The following is a 26,055-nucleotide window of genomic DNA, read 5'->3' on the forward strand; positions in this document are numbered from 1 at the left end:
ATTGAAATGGTCTATTTCTAAACGATTTTACTCTCAAACAAGCAGAACTGCAGTACTGGCTGCAGTAGCTTTGAAAGTGTTTTCTCTGGATATCTCTTTTTTGTCATTTTAAGAGTTCTGTTCATTAATAATTATCGTCAATTACTTAAAAGTGTCCTGTCATAGTAGACAAAAGTACATTTTTCGTGTAACACCTGAATGCAGCAAAAGCGCGGTTACAAATGACACTTTTCTCATCCCCTGACAGACGAACAAAACGGACCAATCAGTCTGCCCTCTGCAGTATCATTAGCCAGTCGTTTGCAGAGGAGAACTTGATTGTCCAATCAGAGACAGGGGGAGGCAGATCTACTGTTTCTTGTTTCCTTGCGGCGGACGATGGAAGATGAATGAGGCGCCTAGCTTGCTTTTAGCTCCTAAGTGCAGCAACACTGCATATTAATTTGTAGCTGAAGTAAAAAACAAAAACAAAATCGAAATAAATATATAATTGGTCCGACTGTTATTGCGCTTAAACGTAGCTGGAAGGCTAATCGATGCAGAGGTACATTGGTCACAACAAACGGTAGCATGCACGGGAGGAGTCGCTGGAGGTGGATGCAAGGTTCAAATTTTCAGGTGAATTAATACATATAATACTATACCAAGAAGATAGAAAACTACAAGAAGGAAATATAGTTTTAGCTCGGAACAGCACAGGGCTTGCTAAAGAAACAAAAACATGCCGTTTGATATCTCAAACGTTAGCTAATAAGGCTAACGGTGATGCTAGTTAGCTGACACAGTATACATATAAAAACAGCCAGAGTAAGCGCACTATGTATAGGATACATACGCACACACGTACGTATACTGTGGTTTATAAAGGAAGTATTCAACAGTAATATGTCTACCAGTGTTGGTTGGACTGAGTTATTGTCTGATGTCTATGTGTTGTTAGGAAAACGTCTGTTATAGTTACAGTTGTTCTAAAAGCAATCACCTAAAACTTGTTTGTTTTACTCATACAGGCTGAGGCAAGAGAGCTACCATGAACCCAAGCCTTAACAACTGCATGATGCCCAGCTGTACCAGCAGCAGCATCACTGAACTGCTGAGTGCCCTGTGTGACTGCAGCCTTTCTGGGGTGTCATGGAAGCGCAGAGCACTGGGAGGAGTCTCAAGAGAAAGTTTCCACAGGGCTCTTAAAAAACGTGCCTACGGTGCCCTCCTGTCTAACCTGTTTCAAGATGGCACCAAAGGACCTGCACCAGGACTGAGTGCCACAGCTAATACACCACCGAGAAATAAAGTCTTGATGATATGTTTTGATTTACGTGTGGCTGGCTGTCGAGAGGAAGCAGAAAGGCTGGAAGAGCAGCTCGGGAGGCTGCCGGAGGGAGAATACTCTGGTTTGAAGGAAGTGGATGCAGTCCTTGACCTTCTTGTGAACCTTGCTGGGTCGGCACCTCCTCCCCCTACCTCGTTCAGCAGGGACTATATGAGAAGAGAGAGGCCTGTGCTGCGGATGCCTCAACCATGGAGCTACCAAAGTGAGGACTTGCAGAGGCTGGAGGCCCGGGCATGGGGTCTGGTGTGTGGGGAGGAATGGGGGACTTTGGAGAGTCTGTATGGAACTCAGAGGCTGATGGATGCTCCACCTGGCACAGGACTGCTAACTTTGAGAACAAAACTAGAAGCAGAAGAAAGATTTGAAAAGGAGACCAGGCTGACCCTGTTTGGAGCACTCCAGCACACTCGCACCTCAGACATGGACATAAGACTAGATCTGCCTCCAATCCCCAGTAATATTGATGTAACAGGGTTGGCGATACGAGTAAGACACCATATTATATCCTTAAGTAATATATTTAGTTTAGCTTAGGCTGTTTTATCATATGTCCACTTCAGCAGCTCAGCGTATTCATATTTGCACAGTGTTTGATTTAAATAATTTATCTTTGCATTGCTTTATGCACTCTCTCTTTGTTGTTCTCTGCAGGTGCCTCCTTGTTTAGATCAGTGTGAAGATGAGGGCTTCCAGTCAGCCTCCAACCTGACCCCAGACTCTCAGTCAGAGCCTAGCCCCATTCCAGACTTTGATATCTGGGAGGCTCTACGCACATTTGAGCCTGGAAGACGCCGCTGCTGGGAGTCTGTTGGCTGGTAAGTGATGTGTCAATTTGATTATGCTGTAAGCATGCCAAACTTCTTTTCGTATTTAAAAAAAAAACAGCTGTAACCCACTAACAGTTGTAAATCTAGTTCCTCACTATAATATGAGAGCAACTACTGATTCTTTTCATAGTTTTATTGTTCTGCCTTTTTGAAATAATTGATGGGTCTATAAAATGCCAGAAAAAGCTGAAAAAAATATAAATAATGATAGATTGAATCATAGAAGCTTGCTTACGTTTTTGTAAGACCGAAGATGCCAAACTAATGAAAATGTGGAAAAAAAGCATTTTTGAAAAAAATAAACCAGTCTGTGTTTGGGTTGTGAGGTTTAATATAAATAAACATCTAAATGTTAAATGACAACAAAATCTGTGACATATAAATGAACAGAAATCCACTTTAGCTGGTAGATACTGAATTCAAGAGTATCCTGAATAAAACCAAAGCCTTTAGTTTAGAAAATGACATAATGACACATACACTATTAACTACAGAGTCATCAAGGTATTGGAGAGGCCCACTTGCTTAGTTTTTTTGGGTTTTGTATTTTTCTTCCCTCTGGAAAACTGAACTGAATGCCTCGTTTGTCTCACTAGCCCACCTGGAAAAAGGGAGTCTTTCTATCTAACAGAGGGAGGCAGGGAGGCCTTTGATCAGCTCTATCGGCTTTGGGAGGGTGAAATGAGGGTGGTGAGCACGAGCACACCGTCTCCTGTCCTCCCCTTACCCCTGGACTCCCAGAAGCAACTGGTGTCTGATCTCCTTAACGTCCTGATTGGAGTGGCTTCTACTACTTTTCCTCTCAACCAGGTGCAGTTCGTTATCTTTTATTAGTCTCTAAAATGCACTTTATTTGTTTTTTGTTTTTTTTTGTTTTTTAGTAGTCTGTCAGGCAGAAGTGATAAAAGTAACTAAAAGCGCCGTGACATGCTACAAATAGAAAAACAGATTAAAAGGAGAAGCTGGAATGTGATATAATGGGAAATTCGTGCATATAAACAAGCTGTACTGACTCATAAAATGTAACAGTGTGAAGTGTATGCTTAAGTCAGCTGCCTGATTAAATGATCATGAAATAAAATAAAATATTCCTAATTCTGAACACAAAAACCCAGGGGAGCTCTGCTGGTAGTTTATTGTTTCCCATTAAATTCTTATTTTTTGTCGGAAGATTATACTTATTTTTATAACATAAAGTGCATCCTACTTATCTTGTTTACTTCTCAATTCCTTATCTTGACTCTCCGGCATATTTTTATGATTAACATCAGTGTTTCCCTTTGGCTGACTGCTGCTGGTGGGGCCCCAGGGGGTACGGGGCAGACATAGCTTTTCCCACTTCCTTCTTTGTTATAACGACAAATCTCAGTCATTTGCCCCTGTTGTTTTACGCAGATTAACATTTGCTGGGAAGCTTTTTGTGCAGTTGCAGTAATGTGGCGAGTTGTCTTCAACTCGAGTAATGCAATCTTTACTTTGCTTCATTGCCCTGCTCTGTGCTTATGGTGAGTGGTTTTACACACAGTGAAGCCGGAGCAGAGGAGAGAAACAAGGATGGCTATAAATGACGGCAGAATGCATTAGGGGCATATGGCAGTGCAAGGAAATTAAATGTATTCTCATAAAATTGGCAAACCAAATAAATAATCATCACCCTCGCCCACTTTTGGTTTTTTGAAACTATATAAAGAATATATTGTATATATGTGTATGTGTATATTGTTATCTAAGTGAGTCCTGCCTCCTTCATTGGGTTGCCTTGAGGTCAAATTTTGTTTCTATAGTTACATAGGTGTTTTCTTTATTGCAAGTGCAATCAAGGCTGTGGATCAAGGCCCCCAGATGTGTGCTGTCTTGAAGTACTGTAAATATCTCTATAAAAAAAATCAATGTGAAAGAAAAAAATAACAAAAATAACACACAGCAGATTATGTGATGCAGTCTAAAATAATACCAGCAGAAGCCGTGCCTTCAAAAATCACCATGGACGTGACTCTTCTACAGCCTTGGCAAAATTCAATATCGAATGCACTAAAGACAGTCTTTGCTGCCGGGCTGTTTTATTGGATTTTATTAGACTGTACAGTTATTTATTGTGTTTTGTCCACCATCTGTCAATATGCGTTTCCCTTCTTAGAGTGTTCAGTTTGACGTCAGGCCCGGTGTGTGTGTGTCAGGAGCCTCTCCAGAGAGCGTGTCTCGTCTCTTGGGGGAATTGGCCCAGTACGGCACCTATTATTTGAGGCTCAGCCGCTTTTCTCTGCAGAGTGCTGACAAGAAGGGCTTAGTCTTCCAGGTATGTTTGCATAAGCATCGTTAATACCACTAACGCTGCAAATTATTTCCTCTAAGTTCTCTGCTTGCATTGTACTGTTGTTAATAGTGTTGTGTTCAGAAATTGGAAATAATCTTCCTGAATGGGCACTTTGAGACAAACACATGAGCATCTTATTTGCGTACGCAGCAAAATAAATAAATACGTCTAAAAATATTATATAATATATAAAAACAGGGAAAGAAAAAAATTAAAGTGCCCTAAATGAAGCAGTCCATAGCAGGCAACAAAATCCAACACAGAAAGAAGTCCACATGCATTTTAATCTGTGAACATATATTCCATCTCTTAGGCTTTTACCGGTGGCTTGAGGAAGTATCTGCATTACTACAGGGCTTGCGTTCTTAGTACGCCACCCACTCTTAGCCTGCTGACCATTGGCTTTCTCTTCCGCAAAGTGGGTCGCCAACTCAGGTGAGGTCAAATGCTTTTTACACGCTGGTTTTCTGGTGTTAACTTTGTCATTTTGAACCTCCACCTCACTTAGTTGACAGTACAGCCATATCCTTTCAAAGAGGACCTTGATGTAAATATCAGCAAATCAAAAATGCTTTGCTTTCTTTTAATCTAAGATACCTGTCAGAACTGTGCTGTGTGGATGGGCCTTTGGGTGCAGGCCAGGCCACCTTCCCTGTGGTGAGTGCTCTTTTATCTGCAAACTGCAATATGTCTTCTATCACAGTTGTGTTTAGCCTATCAGATGAGTTGTCAGCTTAGTGCCGTGTGGCTCTCCTCAGGGTGTTAAACTGCTGTCCTACCTGTACAATGAAGCACAGAATAACTGCAGCAACGAGAACTACCCTGTTCTTCTTTCGTTGCTGAAGAGCAGCTGTGAACCTTATACACGGTCAGTTTCTATGCGCCCCGTGCAGACAGGCATCCTGAAAACGGCAAAATATATCCTATATTATTTTAGTGATATAGCTAAATGGTTGATAAATCTGTCTAAGAGTGGCACCACTATTTTGTTTTGTTTTTCTGTGCCTCACTTAGGTTTGTGTCTGACTGGGTGTACAGTGGCGTGTTTCGTGATGTTTATGGAGAGTTCATGATCCAGGTCAATGAGGAATACCTTAGCTACAGAGGTGAGGAGACACAGTACTTGCACACACATATACACACATGTCGCCGTATCAAAACCTTGGCTTCGGTCTCCAGGCTCTGAAAATGAAAAACCTGCCAGATACATAGTTGAGCAGAAAAAAATAGATTTTATTACAGCGTTTGTTGCCTAGTAGGATTTGTCCTTGTGTCTATAAAAGCTGTCATGACGTTATTGCACGATAATCAGTGGGAAACTGAATCAGATACCCCAGCTGGAAGAACCAGAGATATCTTCACTCAGTAAGCCATACAAATAAGTAGTGGTCCTTTATTCTTTTTAGCTGGTACAACTATTCTGGTTCTGGTTTAATTGCCATGGACACACATGGACCTGCTGAATTTATTTTTTGCTTCCAGAAAAATTAATGACTTTATTAATGACTTGATCCCTTGGGGAGACCAGAAGAGACCAAAGAGGCTTTGAGGCCAAAATAGACTCGTTTGTACTCTGCAGGATCTGAGGGACTTTGTGTGTCTCTGTATGTTGCTTTGCTCACACTGCTTTTCATTGTCATGTCTAATTTTTCATCTGTGGTCATCTTATCTGTATTGTGTAATGGCTTTAATTTCATTAATATCAAAACTTGAAAAATAAACATTACAATAGCTGTTTACTATATACAAATGTTGTTGTAGCTTATCTGTCATTTGATTGTTGTTGCTATTATCAGAAGATGAACAGCTATATATTATTTTTTTATTGTTAACAGTCCTGGGTGTAGTCCTTAAAGGATCAGAAAAAAAACAATTAAAAAAAAAAGAAAAAAAGAAAAAGGCCAGGGTTCAAATCTCACCGAATCATTTGAGAATAATTGAATATTAGTCAAGTGGCAACCATGCCAACCATGCAGTGGTACAGTAAACAGTGAAACGAGACAACGTTCCTCCAAACCATGGTGCTACATATGATGTATAACAGACAATCAACGCAGGACTACATAAAGTGCAATGTGCAAAAATTGCAAAAAAACATAACAAAGACAGTGCAACACCAGACAGAGCGCAACGATACAGACACAAGACAGTGAGGACGCAAAAGTGCAATAGATGTGCAAAAGAGTGAGTATTGTGCAAAAAGTACGTTGGTGCATGAAGGTGTGCGTGAGTGTGTGTATGAGATTGTGCTTGGTAGTGACGTGTATGAAGATATGTGTGTCAGTCCAGTCACTGAGTGATTGATTAGTCAGTTGAACAGATGATTAACCACTAAATATTTTTGTTAATTGGCTGATAATTTAATTATTCGGGTAAGAAAAAAATGTTTGCCGTTTGATGGTATCAACTTTTGGATTTTGCTGATTTTTGGTTCTCTGGTTTTTAAATTGTTAGCCAGGCAGAATTGTACGTGAAAGCATCCCATTTTAGTTTATTCGTTTTTTGTAAACATTTTTGTATACATTTCTTTTTATTTCCATTTTGACAGTTACTCCATATATATACTGCTACATGAATCAAGACTGTCCAAATATTGTACGTCATGCAACACCCCATTCAAGGTCAGACCACCACCTCAGCTTTGTCTGACTAACAGGTCCATTTGCTCATCGGCTACACCTCATCAACTCCTGCAGCGAACCTCTGCACTTCACACTCTTGCTTTTTTGGAGGACACACAAATGTCATTGTTCTCCTCGAACTCCATCGGCCAAGGAAGCAATCAGCAGCTAAGCTTTCTTGGCAAGCCGCGGGCTTTCTGTAAAGAGCTCTGGAAGCCTCGTGCATTCATGTTCTCTTATACTTTTTGCTGAGGATCACTGAGCTAAGAGCTAACAATTTCCAAGAGTTAATTCAAGCAGCCAGAGTTTTGCCATGCCCCGTAAGTCATACTAATAAGGAAAAGTTTCAGCCCCAGCATGGGCTGGGTATTACTCCACCACCATTGCTTTTAAGATGTTTCAGTGCCGGGTACGATGTGCTGTTATAAGAGGCATAATGGACCACGAAAACTACTTACTCTAAATTGTAGGACAACATGTAATAGACATCTTTGAATTCCTGCAGACAAACACTTCTGGGTCCAAGGCTACACTCTGATCTCAAAGGATGTGGAGGATTGTGTGCCAGTCTTCTTGAGACACATTGCCAATGATGTGTATGTGTGTGGAAAGACTATCAACTTCCTCAAAATCTGCTGCCCACAGGTTTGTTTTGCACATTCACAGATCCACATTTATTTAGATATACATACATATAACGTAGATAGCCTTCTTAATTTGCCCAGTATAGAATTTTTGAGTCTTGTAAATACAGAAAACATGTTGAGAAATGGTTAAAAGTACCTAGCCATTTTTCCTCTGTTATTGCTGTTGATATCAATTGAACTGGCTGTATGTGCTTGATTATAAATGCCACAGTACAAATTCTATTCACTTGAAACTCCATACTGGCCAGAAATAGTGGAAAAAACAATCATTACTGCAACAGATGGGAACGTGGTCTCTTTGAAACTTTATTAATATGCTGTCATCAGAATTGTGATACATTTCCTGTTATTGTCAGGCAGATTTTTCATCTTCCATACTCATGTTTGACTCCTGCTTTGGAAAGAATAATATTGCTATTGGTGTCCTAGGTATCATGAAATATTACTTTTTAAATCACTCAGCTGGTTGTCAAAAATATTCTCCAATGGTTTTCATTAGTCGTATGTACACTGACAGAGTGTTCTTTGGTGGACAAACTATGCACCGTCAACATGGTTGAAGGGTGGTTGTTCTTTCTCTTCCTTACATTTATTAACCATCATAAATACACATCCTGATAAATTGAAAAAGATTAGCCTGCCAGTAAATTGGTCCGCCTCTTGTCAACCAGGAGTTGAAGCTTCAAATTCATTCACTTTAGTATCATAACAAGAGAATGTAGAAAGTTTTCACATTTGACCAAAAAGAACTTAAATTGTAAGTAAATGAATCACTTATATAGCAAACCAGGGGAAAAATCAGTAAAGTGGTGAAGTTTTCATGAAAATGTATTTTGCATAACTTCCCTACCTGCTGATTGCCCAGCATGATGTTTTTTACAGTCTGACCTCCATGACCTAAGCTGTAGGACCTTTGTTTCTAATTGGCATTCTGTAACTTTTCCTCTCTCTGTTCTTTCCCCTGATGCTTGAGTCTTTCTAGCCTGCAGGGTAGTTATCAATACCTAGGAAGAATTTATGGATTAAAAACACAAGAGTGAAGTGATGGGCATTAATGTGCTTACTAGCTGATATGGCACATGAATCCATGTCTTTAATTAAAGAAATACTTTGTTACCGTTATCTTCTGAATGAAATGCGTAATGCAATGTACAGCATAAAACCGATATGCAAAACAAGCGCACAAAGGAAACCATACATATTTGAATAAAAGTACAAAAACTGATTCATGGTAACATAATTACATGAAACAATCAAACGCACAAGAGGCACGGTGTGATTTAGATTAAAAAAAAAAAAAAAAAAAAAACAACTCTCCATATTTTGTGAAGTGTCTTATGTCACAGGCAATGTAATTATTCATTTCTGAAGTCTTGGGGCCAGGGGATCTTTTGATATCCATTTTAGTTTTTCAATTTTGGCAGTAATTAATACAGTTTCTGAAGGTTTGACTCTGATTTAATCCCATGCAGTCATAAGATCATAAACGGGAACAAGGCCAGTTACAGTGTCTGCATTATGCTTTCTTCGTTAAACACAGTATAACAGATTTGTATGATGGAATAATGAACACTTTGATTTTTTTTTTTAATTAGAAGCAGCACCACCATAACCAGGTCATTGCATAGCTTCTATTTCAAATTCATTCCCATACCGGTCTTCAACATCATCCTAAATTCATTGCTAGTTTGTGTTGTGCTGGTAGCTGTAAAAATGAGTTACATTTTCAGACAGCTGGTAACACATATTTTAATATGAAAGAAACTCTGGGGTTATAAAATATGTCAAAATCCACCAAATGAGTCATCCGAATTGATCCGTGAAATTTTTTTTCCCTCTTTTTATGATACTAAGATTCTGTCAACTGTGTGTCCACAGCACTACATCTGCTGGTCGGAGCTGCCAGTACCCCGCATCGCTGTCACCTTCTCTCTCCAGGAGGTGGAGGAGATTGAGAGAGACTGTGCAGTGTATCGTGGACGCATGGAGAGAATTGCAAAGCACAGTGCTATCAGCAGGGAGGAACAAGTAATGACACACATGGATATTCTTGTGCATCTTAGATGTCTGTGATGTGTTTTTCTTCTTCTTTTTTTCTGAGTCTGAGATTTTCTCATTGCTCAAAATCATCAGTTACATTTATGAGAGCTTTTCAGCTATATAGCCTAGAGTCGAGGCAGTGAGAAAGGAACTTTAACAAGACAAATCATTACCATAGACCAGGGGTGCTCACACTTTTTCCGCATGTGAGCTACTTATAAAATGACCAAGTCAAAATGATCTACCCACTACAAAAATCCAAAACATATACTTATTTATAAATATATTGAGGATTCTTTATATCTACAATGTATATACATGCATAACCGCAATATCCAATATTTCACAACACAATTAACTATGTAAATTTTTTGTCATTACCTGAGTTTACTCTGATGACTTGCACTGAATTGAATCAGCCAGGGATGCATAGTCCGGACAGTAGCTGCTGACGGCCAGGTTTAAGAGAAAAAACCGAGAGCTAAAAATTGGAGTTAACTCGCTGACTAGCTTGTCAGTTTTACTACACTTCGCGCCGCTGTTTGCGCATGCGCAGCGACCTAAGCGTCAGAAAAAATCTGCTGTCATCTGACTGGCTTCCCTGTATCAATCAAGTGACGGGATGGATGATAGGCTGGCATCTATTTTTTTTAATGCCATGCGATCTACCAATACTACCTTTGCGATCGACTGGTCGATCGCAATCGACGTATTGAGCACCCCTGCCATAGACTATATGTAGTCCATATTTATATGGACATAGCCACCAAGATGCCATCCATTGGTTTGTGGACTAGCATTTAAAGCCTAAGTTTGGCGTTTTGGCAGTTGTCTCGCTAGGTTTTTGAAACGGAATACAACAACAGGGGGTTGTATCTGACTAAAAAATGAGGATACTGCAGACTTACACAATAGTTACACTGGACTACATGGGGCTGTCTATTCCCAAATGAACAGTATATGCAGATTTAGGGTTCTTTCACATTAATCTGTGAACACAGTTTAGTTTTGTATTTTTGTTTCATTAATTCATTTCAGTCTTTATTTACCTTTTGTTTCAATTCAGTTTGGTTTCCATTTCTGGACAACAACAACAAAGAACCTTTATTCGTCACATACGCTATCATACAGAGTACAACATGTAGTGAAATGTTCCAAGCAGACAGGCTGCAGACATGGCTGCACCATTTCAGGGCTTGGTTTTAGCATGGGGGGAATAGCCAGGACCCTTACTAGATACTAGAGATGGACCGATCCGATATTATGTATCGGTATCGGTCCGATACTGACCTAAATTACTGGATCGGATATCGGAGAAAAATAAAAAATGTAATCCGATCCATTAAATATCACGAAAGCACCTCACAAAACTTGCAACACACCGTAACTCACCTCAGAACGTTAGCAGTCGGAGCAGTATGCATCACGTGATAGAGCGGCTGTGGCATGCGGGACCTGTCGGTGGTCTGGATAGCATTTGGAGCTTCGCTAGCAACCCGGCATTTCATCTCCGACAAAGTTATCCCGAGAGAAGTAAAGCAAGTGTGTAAGTCCATCTCTGAATGTTTGTAAAGCATTCCTGCGTTAAGCTTAACTAGCGACTGCCTCTCGCTCTCCGGCTGCTACTTCAATCGTGAAACTGCTTAACGATCAGCTGATCGGCTTTTCTGTCGCGAGTCCGTGTCTCTTGTTTGCTTTTGGCCCACTTTGCACCAGAAAGAGGAAACCAGCGGATAAACAACAGCAGCACGTTTAAGCTTGATAAGCTGTTGTTAGAATTTATTTAATATTTCTTTCTACACCAGGATCTTTTTCTATGTAGCTGACGCTGGTAACTGTGCAGGGGCGGATCTAACAAAGTTTAGCCAGGGGGGCCGATAGGGCATTAACAGGGAAAAGGGGGCACAAAGACATACTTTTCTTTCTTATTCTCATTTAAAATGTCCAGCTTTTAATAAATAATTATCTGACACCCAAAGTTTTAATTTGATGTAAAATGAATAGAAGTCAATTACTGTATATAGTGACTATTAAGTCTAATATATATACCCTAGTAAGCTATAGTACTTTTTACTTTGGGAAGGTACCATCTGTGCAGTCTGCAATTTTGTTGAAGAAAGAAAAATAATTGATTTCTGTGCATTTTTTTCACACTTCATCAAATTAAGGTTGATTATGTCGATTAAGCATCATGAGGTGGCGCGTGAGGGGTGGTTCCCTATTTTTTATTTATTTCTTTTTGTTGTTGCTGGGAGTTGGAACCCTATTAGTTAGGTTGCTTAATATTTACGCTAAGTACTCTTTAAAATACCAGAATAGTGAGGATGGTGTAGGTTTAAGTTTATTAGATTGATCAGTATTGCTGAACTATGAAATATTTTTTTTGTATACAGGTATAACAGAATAGCTTTAGTGTAGTTGTTGTTTTAAACTTGAGTATGAACTTGCAGACTTGCAAAATGCAGCAAGATATTTTAAAAAACAGTTTTGTTGATTAAAAAACACTATATCGGATTCATATCGGTATCGGCAGATATCCAAATTTATGATATCGGTATCGGTATCGGACATAAAAAAGTGGTATCGTGCCATCTCTACTAGATACCACTGCCGGGCGGGAGTTGAACTTGCGACTCTTGGTCCAAAGGTGTGCAGTCTTACACTACCAGCTGGAGTAAATTTAATAGATATTTCAATACAAACACAACAGTTTGGGAAGGCAGTTGACTCAGTCTTAATACATCCTCCTTAGGCAGATTACACTAATAAACTAAAAAAAAATGTAATTTAGTTTTACTAAACTTATGGAAACTGTGATTACTGTCAAATAGCAGTTGATGGTTTCAGGATTGCAGTTAAGCAAATACAGTCCAAAGTTTTTGCTGACTGTTAGCCTGCATGCCAAGAAAGCCAGGATTGGTTAGTAGTAATCAGACTGAAAAACAGAAACCAGGACGCTTCCACTGCTTAAAATCTTGTTCTGTGATTCAGCAAATTCATATCCAGACAATGATCTTTTTACAGAAATTCCTTCTATGCTTTTTAGATCCAGAGGGTGTGTCCATCTTTTATATACAGTGTTTGATTACAGGTCTTGTCCTGTAAGTCAAAGAGAAAGGAGAACTTTTTTTTTCCGCTTTTTTTTTTTTTTTTTTACATTACACAATCCATCAAAGTGGCACTGCTCTTCAAGTACAGAGGATTTCAGCAGCCAGTCATTAAAATGATGTGGATGAAGTCTCGAGCTTGTACTTGATTTAGTGTAACAACCTGGCTTGTATGGCGGATCTTGTGTGAGCCTCTGGCTGAGGAGGGGGAGGAGAGGTGAGAGACAGGGCAGGGACATAGATCTTTGTTAATGATGATATTTTTTTTTCTGTCTATTGTTAGGCCCTGAGGGCAGAGCAGGCACGCCAGGAGCTGATCAATCAGGTCAGAGAGTCAGCAGCCAAAACCCTGGAGAGCATCCGCGGTCAGTGTAACATTTATACACACACACACACACACACACACACACACACACACACACACACACACACACACACACACACACACACACATATACATACACTGTAAGTAGAATTTTATATACTGCGTGACGTACATGCATAACCCACATCCTGCTGGGTATACCTTTAACAAATGGCTCAACTCTAAGTATAAGCCTGATTCGCTTGTTGATTGCTAAATGCGAGAGCTTCCTTCAGCTCCATTCCCACCCCTCGGGAGAGCAGAGGAGATGCATGGGGCAATTGCAGTGAGGAAGGCTTTGAATACTTTCCAGTACCATGGGTTGTGAAATCTAATCATCACTTGCACAGTTTAGCTCTCACTCTTCACATCATTTATTACTTCAGAGGATGTGTGGCACTGTTGGGGGGCAGTGGTGGCTGGGTGGGGGGGGGAGTGTTCAGCCTGATGCGCTTTGCGTGTCTTGGCACGGGCATATTTGAGTTTGTTTATATGGGGCAGATGGTGATGTTGTCTTGTTTAAGTGTGTGCGAGAGGCAGAGAAGAATGTTATGTACTTTTCTGTGTGTGTGGAGGGGTAAACAGCTCACTGTTATCTCCCCCGCCTCCTGTAGGACGCCAGGTGTCACAACGTCTGGCTGAGGAGGCCAAGAAGAGGGAGCGTTTTGAGGAACTGAAACAGCACCTGGAGCAGGAGCAAGAGGTAGTAAGACATGAAAGAGAGAGAGAGGGTAAAAAAAAGTGTGTGAATAGGAGTGCCTAGATTAAACTGTGTATTGTCAGGTATTGCATGTGATCCTCAGATAGTAAGAAAAGACCATGTGATAAACAGTAATGATGTATGTGCGTGTGGTGCCAGTGGAGAAGTGCAGCCAAGAAGAAGCAGGAGGAGGATGACTTCAGCTTTGCCAGAGAGCTGAGGGACAGAGAAAAGAGACTTCAAGCTTTGGAGGAGCAGCTGGAGCAGAGAGCTAGGTCTGACTGCCTTTACAGCTGTTAAGATTTTATTTGAAAAAACTATATCAACCTACTCATGCAAACATGATGGGACATCAGTTCTGTGTCCCGTGTTTTAATGTGCCAAATTTCCATAACTGATTCAGCACCATGAGCAAATAATGTGAACACTAAGCTTTTATTTACTACAATGACATGGCCGAGATCAGAGGGTACCATAGCTTAAAAAAAAAAACACCTGTCATCTACAGCTTTTCCTCCAAACAGTTCACATCCTTACTTCTCCCTTGGTGCAACCTTTGCATTATTCAAAATATAAATACCTTCTAACTGTCCATAGATAGATAGATAGATAGATAAACGGATACTTTTTTGATCCCACAAGGGAAATTATTGTGTTTCAGCTGCAGGATGAAGAATAAAAAAGTAGTGCAGTTCTTGCTGTGCTAGGCAAAAAACTAAATTCTTTTCATGTGTGGATAAATAAGGCTTTTGTCAAGGAAAGCACAGGTTTCATGTTTTTGCAGGTCTTACTGATTAATTGCCTGTAGTTTGTTGAGGAATTTAGTTCTAATTAAAGCCAACACGTATTATAAGCACACAGGTTACCAGTACTCTCAGAGTCCCTCTAAACCACAAGCTCAGGTGGGGCAAACATTTTGGATACATCACAGTCATGCACAAATATGAATAAAACGTTAGCACAAATATAAAAAAAATCACTTAATGGTCAGTTCGGGAATGGCAGGGCCATTTATACAAGCATTTATTGCAGACTTCAGTAAGCGACTGAGGATAAGACCTTCAGCTACTTTAACATTCTTTTTTCCATTTATTTAATTCTAGGAAGGAGCTGATCGCTCAGTACAGCCGTCTATCGGAGGAAGCAGCTCGCAGAGAGAGACGAGCCATGTGGAGAGTGCAGCGAATGAGACTCGATGAAGCTCGTGCTCACTTTTTCAGGGATGACGGGCAAAAAACTCAGGTTTGTTACAAATGAATAGAAAACAAAGACATGTAACCAAAACTTTGTAACCGAACCTTTTGTGATTTGTTTCCAGGCCATACTGGAAAAATATCCCTTGGGTCAGGAGAGACCTCATTTGGAAGTAATGTCACCTGCTCCCTCAGCACAACAGATTCCTCCACGACAAACAACAAGCTAGTTTTTGAACATCCAGTCTTTTTTCACTTCATGTCACTTGATGTGTGTTCCAGAAACATAATATTGAATTGTTAACATATCTTGACAGGAATTTCCCACCCAGGAGCTGTCAGAGCAGCAGACAACAAAGGCTCAAGAATCTGAAGCTGTATCACCACCACACGATCTGCCTTCGCCAAAGATTGCACAGGTTACAGCGGACCCTGCCCTCATCTCTGAGGAAATTGACATCGGTGACTTTCTTCCCAAGTCTCCGAAGTCTCCGAGTCAGCAGGTAGATATGGCTCTACAGGAGATTGGCTCTGACCTACCCAAAGCCTGTCCTACAGCTCCACTAGTAGACTATGACTTCAGTGCCCCCTTTAGTCCACTTGAGGGTATCACTGGCCAAGCGTCAGTCCAGCCCAGGCCCCGCTGGGGACCTGTAGTCCTGCCTGACATGATCCAAAACCACTCCTTTCACATCTCCTCTGAAGAGAAAATTCCTCAAATCCAGGAAACTGTAACCAAAACTAGCCTGCTAGCCGGAGCCTCTCAGTCCAGCTCTCTAGGCCTGCACACCCCAGAGGAGTCTGAAAAGAGCAGTGTGTGCGCGCAACCTTCACAAGCCTCAGCACAGCAGGTGGATGAGAGTGGCTCAAATACAGGCAACGAACAAAAGGAATCTACACCTATACTCCAACAGGATGCAGAAACAGGGATTCTCGAAAGTAAACCAGAAGACAGACAATCCAAAGATGACGTGGTTAACAAGGCTCTTTCCACTACAACTGTGCAAGGTGACCAAGGTGATCACAAAGTCCTGACAAGTCTTTCTGATGATGGTGGCGTGGAGCCACAGGAGACAGGCGCTAAAGAGCAAAGCTCAGACACACACAATAAAGATGGAAAAAATATTCCTTTGCCAGACTTTCACAGGCCTCTCTCCAGTCCTCATTCAGATGTCAGTCAAACTTCACCCACCATCCATGGACATTCCTCTGATGCTCACATAAAGATTGGACAGTATGTATCAGAGGTAACTGCTGCACTTCCCTCGCAGAACATCCACGGCCATGCATCAGATTCACACATCAAAATTGGAGGTCATGTTTCAGAAGTCGATGCTCCTGTACCTTCTCCTAACGTCCATGGTCACGCTTCCGATGCTCACGTCAAAATTGGGGAAAACGTTTCAGAGTTTGTCGCTCCTCTTCCTACTCCAAATGTCCACGGCCACGTCTCAGATGCCCACATAAAAGTTGGGGAACTCATTCCAGATGTAGTTTCCCCTCTACCTTCGCCCAGTGTTCACGGGCACAGTTCAGATGCTCATATTCAAGTTGGAGAAAATGTATCGGAGATTGTTGTACCACTCCCTGCTCCCAGCATCCACGGTCATTCCTCTGACGCAAATATAAAGGTTGGTGAGTTTGTGTCCAACGTTCCCGAAGCAAAACCTCGTTGGAGTAAGCACGGGCACGCTTCAGACAGCACCCTTCAGCCAGGTTGTCTGGTATCTGGAGCAGAACCATCCTTGTCGCCTTTGCCTGGAAGCTCTTACGGACACTCATCAGACTCAGCGTTAGGTGTTGGGTGTGTAGTTTCAGGAGATGAGCCCAAGCGGTCTCCTCTGCCCGGCAGTGCCCACGGCCATTCTTCAGACTCAAATTTAGGTGTTGGATGTGTTGTTTCTCAAAGTGAACCGCTTCCATCACCGCTGCCAGGCAGCAGCTATGGACACTCGTCTGATTCGACACTGGGGATAGGCTGTGTGGTGTTGGGGACTGAGCCACAACCTGCCCCATTGCCAGGCAGTACTTATGGACACTCGTCAGATTCTTCACTTGGTGTTGGATGTGTGGTGAAGGACAAAGAAACTGGAAATCAGCAGAAAGTAAAGGGCAATGAATACAACAAAGGTACGAAACAAAGCCTGTGTTATACACATACACATTCTGTTGTGACATTCATGTAGTTAACCACATGTTACACTCAGTAATTTTTAAGATGTTACGAACTCTGAGGATATAAAATTGAACCCAAGCTCTTTAGTGTTCATTTGCAAAATTATTATTCCTTGTATCCACGTTGTTGTCTCGGGGCTTGTAGTGGGGTATTAAGTAGTATATCTGAAGTGTATTACCCCTGTTAACCCTGTTTTCACATTAGCATTTTCATGTGAAGCTTAGCATAATCACCGTTTTATTGTAACGGCAAAATTTGTGTCACCTGACTCTTTGCATGAAGGTGTGAAAAGCTGGAAGTGTAAAGTGTTTTTCATGTAGTGTAAATTGAGACGTCACTGCAAATTATGTTCTTTCTTTGTAAAAAGTAATTAGTCTACACTTCTCCTTAGGTTTTGTGTCAGAATGCCCCAGTGAGCAGCTGGCTGAGGGCATGGGGTCCTGGACAATCTGTTTAGGGTTGTCCCCTGGAGAAAGGTCCGAGCAGGAATACCTCTTGGCTTTGGCTGCCCAATACCAGGTGGAACAGTATGAGGACTGCTACAACCTAATGGGTTAGTTGAAAATATCAAGGGCTCGAAATGAACGGCTCCTATTGAGGGCAAAGTGAAGTGCGACTTGTATAGGGGTGGGGGTGGAGGGGTGGGGTGGAACAGTATTTCTGGCCACATCTCGTGGCATCTCCTTTGTGTGTTGTGGATAAGAGGTAACATAATGTAGGTGCATATGGTGTAATTGATCAGTTTGTACTTGGCATTCAAAATCCAGCACAGCAGCAAAACGGAAACAGTTTGTTCCTATTTAAATGGCTCATTGATGTTTTTGTGCCCAAGAGAATATTTTCAATTTATGGCTTGTAGGATTTTGTTTTATAAAACCTTTTCAAATGCATTTTCAGTGCATTCAAATAATAAGCTTATCTATCTGTGTATCTAATCTGCCTGCCTATCTGTCTATACTTAGCGAGTAGCTGAAAAAGGTTCGTTTCAAAATTTTACATGAACGGCACTCACAGAAGTGCTGTAAATATCAACAATTTATAATAATGAATGTACTTTTGTCTTTTCATTTTATAAGAGAGCTTTTTTTACTCTCCATTTTTAATACTATTTATATTAATTTGTGCCATTAACGAACCACAAATAATTCCTTTAAAACTGCTATGTTTTTCTTTTTGCTGAAAATGAGATGAAACTCAGCACATGAAGCACTTTAAGGCTAATCTGTTCTTGTAGAAATTAAAATAGCTGCAGCCTACGCCAAGTAGGCCTTGGGCACATCTTTTTAAAACATCATTTCAAATTGCAAAGAAGTGAAAATGTGTAACAGCCTAGTCTTGTGGTACATACTTGATGTAAATTAAAACAATTATTTTTACATGTTCAGGACTGTTGCAAATCCAGAGGCTGTTGAATATTTGCTCCATCAGCAAGCAAAGGTTTGCATAAAAAGCAGTAATATTTCATAAAGGTCTGCTTTATGCTCGGGTGGGATGCCTCGTGGCTCGGTGGAGTAATATCCTGTCTTGTTCACTCTGTGTTCAACATTCAGTCATGCTGCTATTATTCATCCCTGTTTCTGGAGTTACTGTGAAATCAGTCATGGAAATCTACTCAGACAAATACGTGTTCCACACCACTGAGCAAAGTCAGGAGCAATAATTTAGGAAGTTTTATGAAAGATATGAGGCTACGGAAAACCCCCAAAATGACAGGATCAACTTGCAGTAAATGCTATAGCTTTTCAAGAAAATCAAAGTGATGGTAATTGTATATATTCTGAATAATTTTTAATTAGACCCAATTTACTTTTCCTTCATTTTAATCCTATATGTACAAATAAATGGTTACTCCCAAAAGTTTCAAATAATAAGGTCAGCATATGTGCAAATAATCCCAGTAAGCCTAAAAGCTAAACTTCAGACAACTTTCAACACTCAGTTACTGACACATTTTTCTACTCCTGGACCTTTGTGATGTCACAGAGGGATGGAGCTGGTGGTTGTGACCGTGGAAGCCCCACTCACCTGCTTTTCCAACTTTGTAATGGCCAAACGGGCAGAAGAAAATAGGCTCTTTGAAAGAGCAGCTTTAAGGTTTCTCTCAGAAGATGACAGAGGCACAGTATAAGATACCAACTTCAATATTATTAATATGGAGCTGGAAATGAGCATTACAGAGCACCTTGAACTCTTTACCCCTATAAAGAAGATTTGATGTCCTCCCCAGGATCCTTAATGATGGGTTTTGACACCTCGGTATATATCAATAAAAATGTGGTTTGACGACCACTAGAATAGTTTCTGGATTTCTCATTTTGGTCCATAAGCAGGCCTGAAATATGAGAGAAACAGCTCAGTTCAGAAAACAGATATAAAGGTTACTGCTAGGAGGCTTTCAATAGGTAAAGAGTTAAGGTAGTAGCTCAGTGGCTGTAACAAACAAGTATAAGCAATATTCATTTATAGGCTTTGGTTCTCAATAAGTTGATTAATCATTTGGTTCATAACAGCTTAACCCTCTCAGGCTCAAATTAAACTTTTTGTTGCTAATGCACAACCAAGTCCTGCAGTGGTACTTCTGAGTAAAAAAACTCATAAAATATGTATGTGGGGTAATCAGGTTGTTAGTTTTTAACTGTTGCAAATCAGCAACGCCTGCCTTGAGAGGGTTAAATGTTTGAAAAATACATTTTGCTTGAGTCCATTTTCACCTACTTAAATGACTCTGGGTCTTTTTTTACACTTTGAGGCACGGCACTGTTGTTTGCAGTCGTCAGAGTGATATTTCCTCAGCGGCATGCCTGTCATCTCTCTCTCACAGCTTCTTCCCCTACGTGTCAGCTGCTGAAGCAGGTAACTCGGGGCCCCTGGGGCCTTCCTGTGGACCCCACACTCCACAGAGCCACAGACACCACAGCTGTCCAACTCAGCGAGATGGTTTCCCTGCCAGTCCTTATAAAACACTCTGTGACTGCACCGCTCATCACACAGTGAGTGTCTGGAAAAAAAAGAGTTTGTGTTAGAAAATGGTAATAACATCCTTAACAAGTGAGTACCGAGTGTCTGTGTTTAAAGCCAAATACAATGTTTAGAGAAATGCAAGTGTGAGTTTTCATAGATTCTATTCAGGCCACTTAAGCTGTAGTCGAGTATATATTCGGAGCTGCAGGAATAATTTAAATTCTTATTGCCTTTCATCCATTTTAAGATTCCATCAGAACTCCAGACAAGCTTGTCAGTCTTCACCTGCAGTGTTCCTGCACCCCATGCAGCCAAGCCTTTGTGTGTAAAAGAAATGGCTTTCTCATCCCTCACTGCACACAGAAAGAGTGCCGAATATTTAGTGTTAGCTCGTAATTTTTATTAACACATTTTTATTCCATGCATAGACAATGCAGTGGAGTTTGACAGAAATCTATTTTCGACTCTTCCTTGCTAACTTCTGAGTGAAAGAGAACCTTCTCACAATCAGACTGTTTTATAAATGTGAATTGCTGAGAGACGATTTAAAGTAATGCCACATAGAAAGCCATCCACGGGGTGAAAAATAATATGCTGGTATATTCTCCGAGCTTCAGTAGGGTTGATGCCTGTACTGTCTACAACCTGTATGAAATTTGCAAGTCAGCACAAACTTTTCTCAACTTAACTTAGTCATTCCTTTCCTCACCTTCCATTCCCAGTGTATCTTTAGTGAACAAGGCCGTGGTGGACTACTTTTTTGTGGAGCTCGGTGTGGAAAGACACTTCGAGGCGCTGCGCCACTTCCTGCTGATGGAGGACGGCGAATTTGCGCAGTCCCTCAGCGATCTGCTGTTTGAGAAGGTGACGCTCTTTTGTGCTTCATATCTTTTTGTTGTCTTTATTTGAAATGGGCTGGTTGTCTCTTTCTCTCTGGTGTTGAATTCTAGCAGCGGACAGGAAAGAGAATCTCAGAGCAAGGTCAAATGCCCGGTCTCCATTTGGGAATTTTTATTTTTATTTTGTTTTATTTATGCTGCATGTATTAAATGTTGTCTGCTTGTAAAAAGCAGGCACGGGTAACCTTGAAAATTCCCCGGTCATTTATAACTCTAAACACAGTTTTAGAATGTATACGCCACAGTTAGATAGCAGTCGTTTCTTGCCTCATTACCCAGAGGGTCAGTTTCTAAGGGTTCGTATGTCCTCCTGCAAATGTGATTTAGTACCCTGGAGCCTGTGTGTGCACTGTGGTTCTGTCACATATAATCTCACAACATCGCTCATGTAAATTGCAATAACCCAATTTCCAAAAAGCTACATCAGATCAATATTTTGATATTAGTAATAGACTTGGTGACTACATGTATATATGGGGGTTGGAGGGAGCTTTTTCTATTTTAAAAATGTCTAAAATACCACTGTTTGCTAACTGCATGCTAACATAGCAAGTGGATAGTACATTTATTGGAGTATTTAGCAGTTAAAGAGCCAGATTTCTTTTTAGGAGTTGGTGTTTGTTCATCTGCAGTCTCTGGACAGGTGGACACAATAACAAATAAACTATAAACGTTAAATAAAAGCACAACAAAATAATATTATATTCATGAAATCTTAAAAACTGTCCAGCACCACACCACCAACAAAACACATACACATTATAAAATCTTCATGTCCACTTTACATTCAAAGCCAGACTATGCTCTCAGTACTTACGTGGCTGAAAAAGCTGTAAAAGGTTTTAAAAAGATGAGCGCTCGGTGATTCGTGTGGACAGTTTTTTGGATGATGAGAAGAGATATTAAAAACCTACATTTTTCAAATTGGTCGGGAGCTTGTTAAGATCTTTAATGGACTTAAATGAAAAAGACGATTCTGCACAAAAGTGGAGCGTCTATTAGGATTTACCTTGAACACTAATGCTGAAGTTCTGCTCATCTGCTGTGAGCAAAGTTGTACAAATCTTTATAAAGGTGGCCGTGCAGTACTGCGAACCATTTTCAAACATCCGAATACAAAATTAGGTTTGCAAAATATTTAATATTTCATAAATCTCAAGAATATCACAGCGGTGATGCTGTTGTGCTTTTCTGTTTAGAGCTTTTAGGGCTCGTTCATAAAGAGAAGCAGGTTTAACTTTTAACCTTGTAAGCAATTTGTATCCAATTCCATCCCTGTTTGCTTGTTTTGAAGCACACGAAGCATCAGTGTGATATTTCTAGACTCTTTACTTCAACCTCTTCCTGCCAGGAATTAACAAGCACAGCCTTTGCTAACACCTTCTTGCCTTTCTGATGAAATGATCAGGTACACCTGTCTCTTGACGCTCACGAGACAGAAGGTTTTGTTTATCCAGCTTAAATGCAGATTTCACTTATTATCACTCCTTTTTACCCTAAATGAGTCAATCAGCTCTTTCTAAATATGAACATGCGCCCCAACAACACATTACTTTTTTTTCTTCTTTCCCCCCATCTCCCACCCAGCTGGCCAGTGGCCAAACCCCAGGCGAGCTCCTAACTCCCTTAGTCCTGAATTCCATCCTCAGCAAGGCCCTGCAGTATAGCTTACACGGGGACACGCCTTTGGCTGGAAACTTCACCTTCGCACTTCGCTTCCTCCCCGAGACCTTCCACCCACATGCCCCGGACTCTCTTAACTGCTTGGAGCTGCGCTACAAGGTGAGGCTGAGTGTTTTAATGGGGTAAATGAGCGAGTACCCTTGCATGGGTGTGCTTGTCTCAGCCTGAGTGGCAGCTTGACTGTGACAGCCTGTCATGTTTTGACAAACTGCTTTGGGTGTGGAAAATGAGCTTATCACACACTTAAATGGTTCAACTTCATAGATCGATTGGAGTCGCGTCTTTTAGGTGACATGCACAATGACTAATGCTGCACATATTGCCCTGAGTGTTCGTTCCCTCCTTTGGCTCTCAGACTCTTCCTGTTTTTGGTGGATCTCAGTCTTAACTGTCCTGGCCCACTTCCCCTCCTCGTCCTTCTCGCTTTGTTTCCGCACATTTCTCCACCCAATTTTTCTTCTACCTCTAACTCCTCTCTCTCACCACTCTGGCTTAACTTCACAATCCTCTCACCTCCTCTGTCAACGTCTCTGCACTCACACCTTTTTCCTCTCCTCCCCCACATCATCCATCACTCTCTCTTTACCTGTTTTTCTCAGCTCCTTTTTCCTTCACACTCAAAGCTCCACGTGCCGTTCTTCCTTACAGCAGTTACATTTTTTTCTTCTTTTTTTTCTCGCAACATCTCCCAGGTCGACTGGCCGTTGAATATCATCATCACAGACAGCTGCATGAACAAGTACAACCGCCTGTTTTCGTTCCTGCTGCAGCTCAAACACATGGTGTGGAGCCTCCGTGATGTCTGGTTTCACCTCAAGAGAACAGGTGAGAGGACAGAGCTGCTGATTCAGAACCCAGCTTGAACTCCAGGTTACCTCTGAGAAGCAAGAGTTCAGAATCTCCCCTGTTGTGCTGCAGTGGTTTATAAAATATACATGGAAGAGAATGTTGAGATTTTTTTATTTATTTATACAAAGCAAACCTCAGACCTGTGGGATTGTTGTAAAACCGTGTGCATCCCTGGGTTAGGTGATATTGATCAGTTAAAGTCAGTGTAGACTACATAAATGGAGGTCCTGATAGGATGGATAAAAAAAAACCCTAAATGAATTAATATTAATAATACAGAAATAATATTATGACTCAGGCAGATCCTTTAGTAGTTTTCATCTGTAAACTGGGTGAATGTCCCACATGCAGGAAATACAATCCACCAAAGTCTGTTTCATAAATGTAGTTTCAGCTATCAGTTATTTTCTGTAATGATTTATATATATTGACTTTTTGTCAAAAAGTCAAAACAAAACAACAAAAAAAGATGATTGCTACAAGTTCCCAGAGCCCAAAGTCAGCTGTAATAGCCTTTTGTTACACTAAGAGAATACAGAGAGCCTGGAGGCTTTGATTATTGCATTGATTTGATACCAGCCACAAATCCTTGCGTGTCAGAGTCTGTAACCAGCAGATGTTTATGTTCTAGGTCCTTGCAGCACTGAGCATAACTTGTTCTGATGGCCTTTGTGTCTCTCAGCGCTGGTGAAAGGCGCAGGTCGCTCGGTGCAGTTCCGTCAGCTGCAGCTGTACAGACACGAGATGCAGCATTTTGTCAAGGTGATACAGGGATACATCGCTAATCAAATCCTGCAAGTGTCCTGGAGTGAGTTCACAGCCAAATTGGCCACTGCCAACGACCTAGATGCCATCCACCGTACACATGCAGACTACCTCAACAGAGCCATCTTCAGGTGAGTGCTGGAACTGCAAATGGGGAAATGCCGCTTAAGTAATTATTGCCGTTTGATTTTTCTGTTGACTATGCATAGATTAGGTACTAGTTTTTGGGCTAATTTATTTATTTTAAGAGGTCAAGAAATAATTTAAAACAAGATCAAAAATTCTGAATGAAATACATTTTTCAACAACAAAAATCAGCCTTTTGAGTGATCACAGCTGCAGTTCAGCAGATTAACAACATTTCTTGAGGCTCTGTACGGGCAAAGCATGTCAAAGTAGCATTTAGCTCCCATAATTTCATCTAAAATTAATTAAACCTCCACGTAACAAGTTAATTAAAATTCCAGCTGAATCTGAGGCTAACTCGAACTCCATGAAAGATTTAATCTCATTAGGAGAGGTTGTCAGTATCACACTCGTATTTGTCGAACTTCAGCCCGTCTGAAAGTCATTCCGAAGTTTCTTGTCATGTCTCTTAAACTTTGCACTCGTCGCCTCTCCAGGGGTTTGCTGACGGAGAAAGCAGCTCCGGTCATGAACATCATCCACAGCATCTTCAGCCTGATCCTCAAGTTTCGGGCCCAGCTAATTGCACAGCCCTGGGACAAACAGCAGGGGGAGGCAGTGCACCCAAGCTTCATTGCCATGCAGCAGTCGTACAATACCTTCAAGTATTACTCTCACTTTCTTTTCAAAGGTAAGGCCAGGGAATGTTGTTTTGTCTGTATGAATGAAAGTTCAGCTTGTTTATCTTCCTTCTAAGCTCAAAGAGGTTTGTTAGGGGTTCACGTGAGGCATCAATAAATAAGTTAGTCTGTGCAGTCTTAGTATTTTTGACTTTGCTGAAAAACTGGTTTCATTGAGTGTAAAGCATTAAAAAATGTCTCTTCCTTTCTTCTCTCAGTGGTGACCAAGCTGGTGAACAGAGGCTATCAACCACATTTAGAAGATTTCCTGCTTCGCATCAACTTCAACAACTACTACAAAGACTCATGATCTTAAAGGAATCCTTTCTTCTAAAAAGTGGGTTTAATATGTCTGTAATTATTTTTTTACACCTTCATTTCATGACCAAAATACTTTTAAATCCTGCCTGCAGTATATTATAGGACATAGCTGTGACACTCAAAAGTTTTTAGGCATTCGTCCTGAATCAGTGTGCAGAATTTAATATGTACTTGAATAATTAAAAACAGCTTTTGAATAAATCTGTGCTGCCTGCCTGCGTGTGTGTGTGAGAAAGAGAGAGAGAGAGTGTGAGCGAGACTGAGATGACACTATTGTAATACATCACTTGCTGAGGTGTGCACACAGCTGTGTATATTTTTAAAAACTATAAGTGTCAGGTAAATGTACATGCTACAGCAGATGCTTTTCTAAATAAAATCTCTATTCTCTGGATGTGTGTGTCTCTGTTATACTTTTTAAAGTTCTTTTGTGGGATAAAGAAAATACAACA

At 40.8% G+C, this 26,055-nt stretch overlaps 1 protein-coding gene across 1 annotated transcript; it reads left to right on the forward strand.

Annotated features, from left to right (window-relative positions):
* The first annotated feature begins 333 nt into the window (after nt 1-333).
* tubgcp6 (tubulin gamma complex component 6) lies at nt 334-25,997 on the forward strand. The gene is made up of 25 exons (XM_082539541.1): nt 334-618; nt 1,011-1,816; nt 1,982-2,145; nt 2,754-2,967; nt 4,295-4,453; nt 4,785-4,906; nt 5,065-5,128; nt 5,230-5,339; nt 5,486-5,577; nt 7,598-7,737; nt 9,618-9,767; nt 13,170-13,251; nt 13,865-13,953; nt 14,110-14,225; nt 15,054-15,192; nt 15,269-15,316; nt 15,461-17,273; nt 17,711-17,872; nt 20,141-20,309; nt 21,003-21,144; nt 22,767-22,961; nt 23,555-23,687; nt 24,394-24,607; nt 25,100-25,293; nt 25,501-25,997. The coding sequence occupies exons 2-25, from the start codon at nt 1,031-1,033 to the stop codon at nt 25,590-25,592; spliced, it is 5,589 nt and encodes a 1,862-aa protein (XP_082395667.1). The 5' UTR covers nt 334-618; nt 1,011-1,030; the 3' UTR covers nt 25,593-25,997.
* The last annotated feature ends 58 nt before the right edge of the window (nt 25,998-26,055 follow it).

This window comes from Aulonocara stuartgranti (genome assembly GCF_965226115.1).
Source record: "Aulonocara stuartgranti genome assembly, chromosome: 7".
In the NCBI taxonomy this organism is placed as follows: domain Eukaryota; kingdom Metazoa; phylum Chordata; class Actinopteri; order Cichliformes; family Cichlidae; genus Aulonocara; species Aulonocara stuartgranti.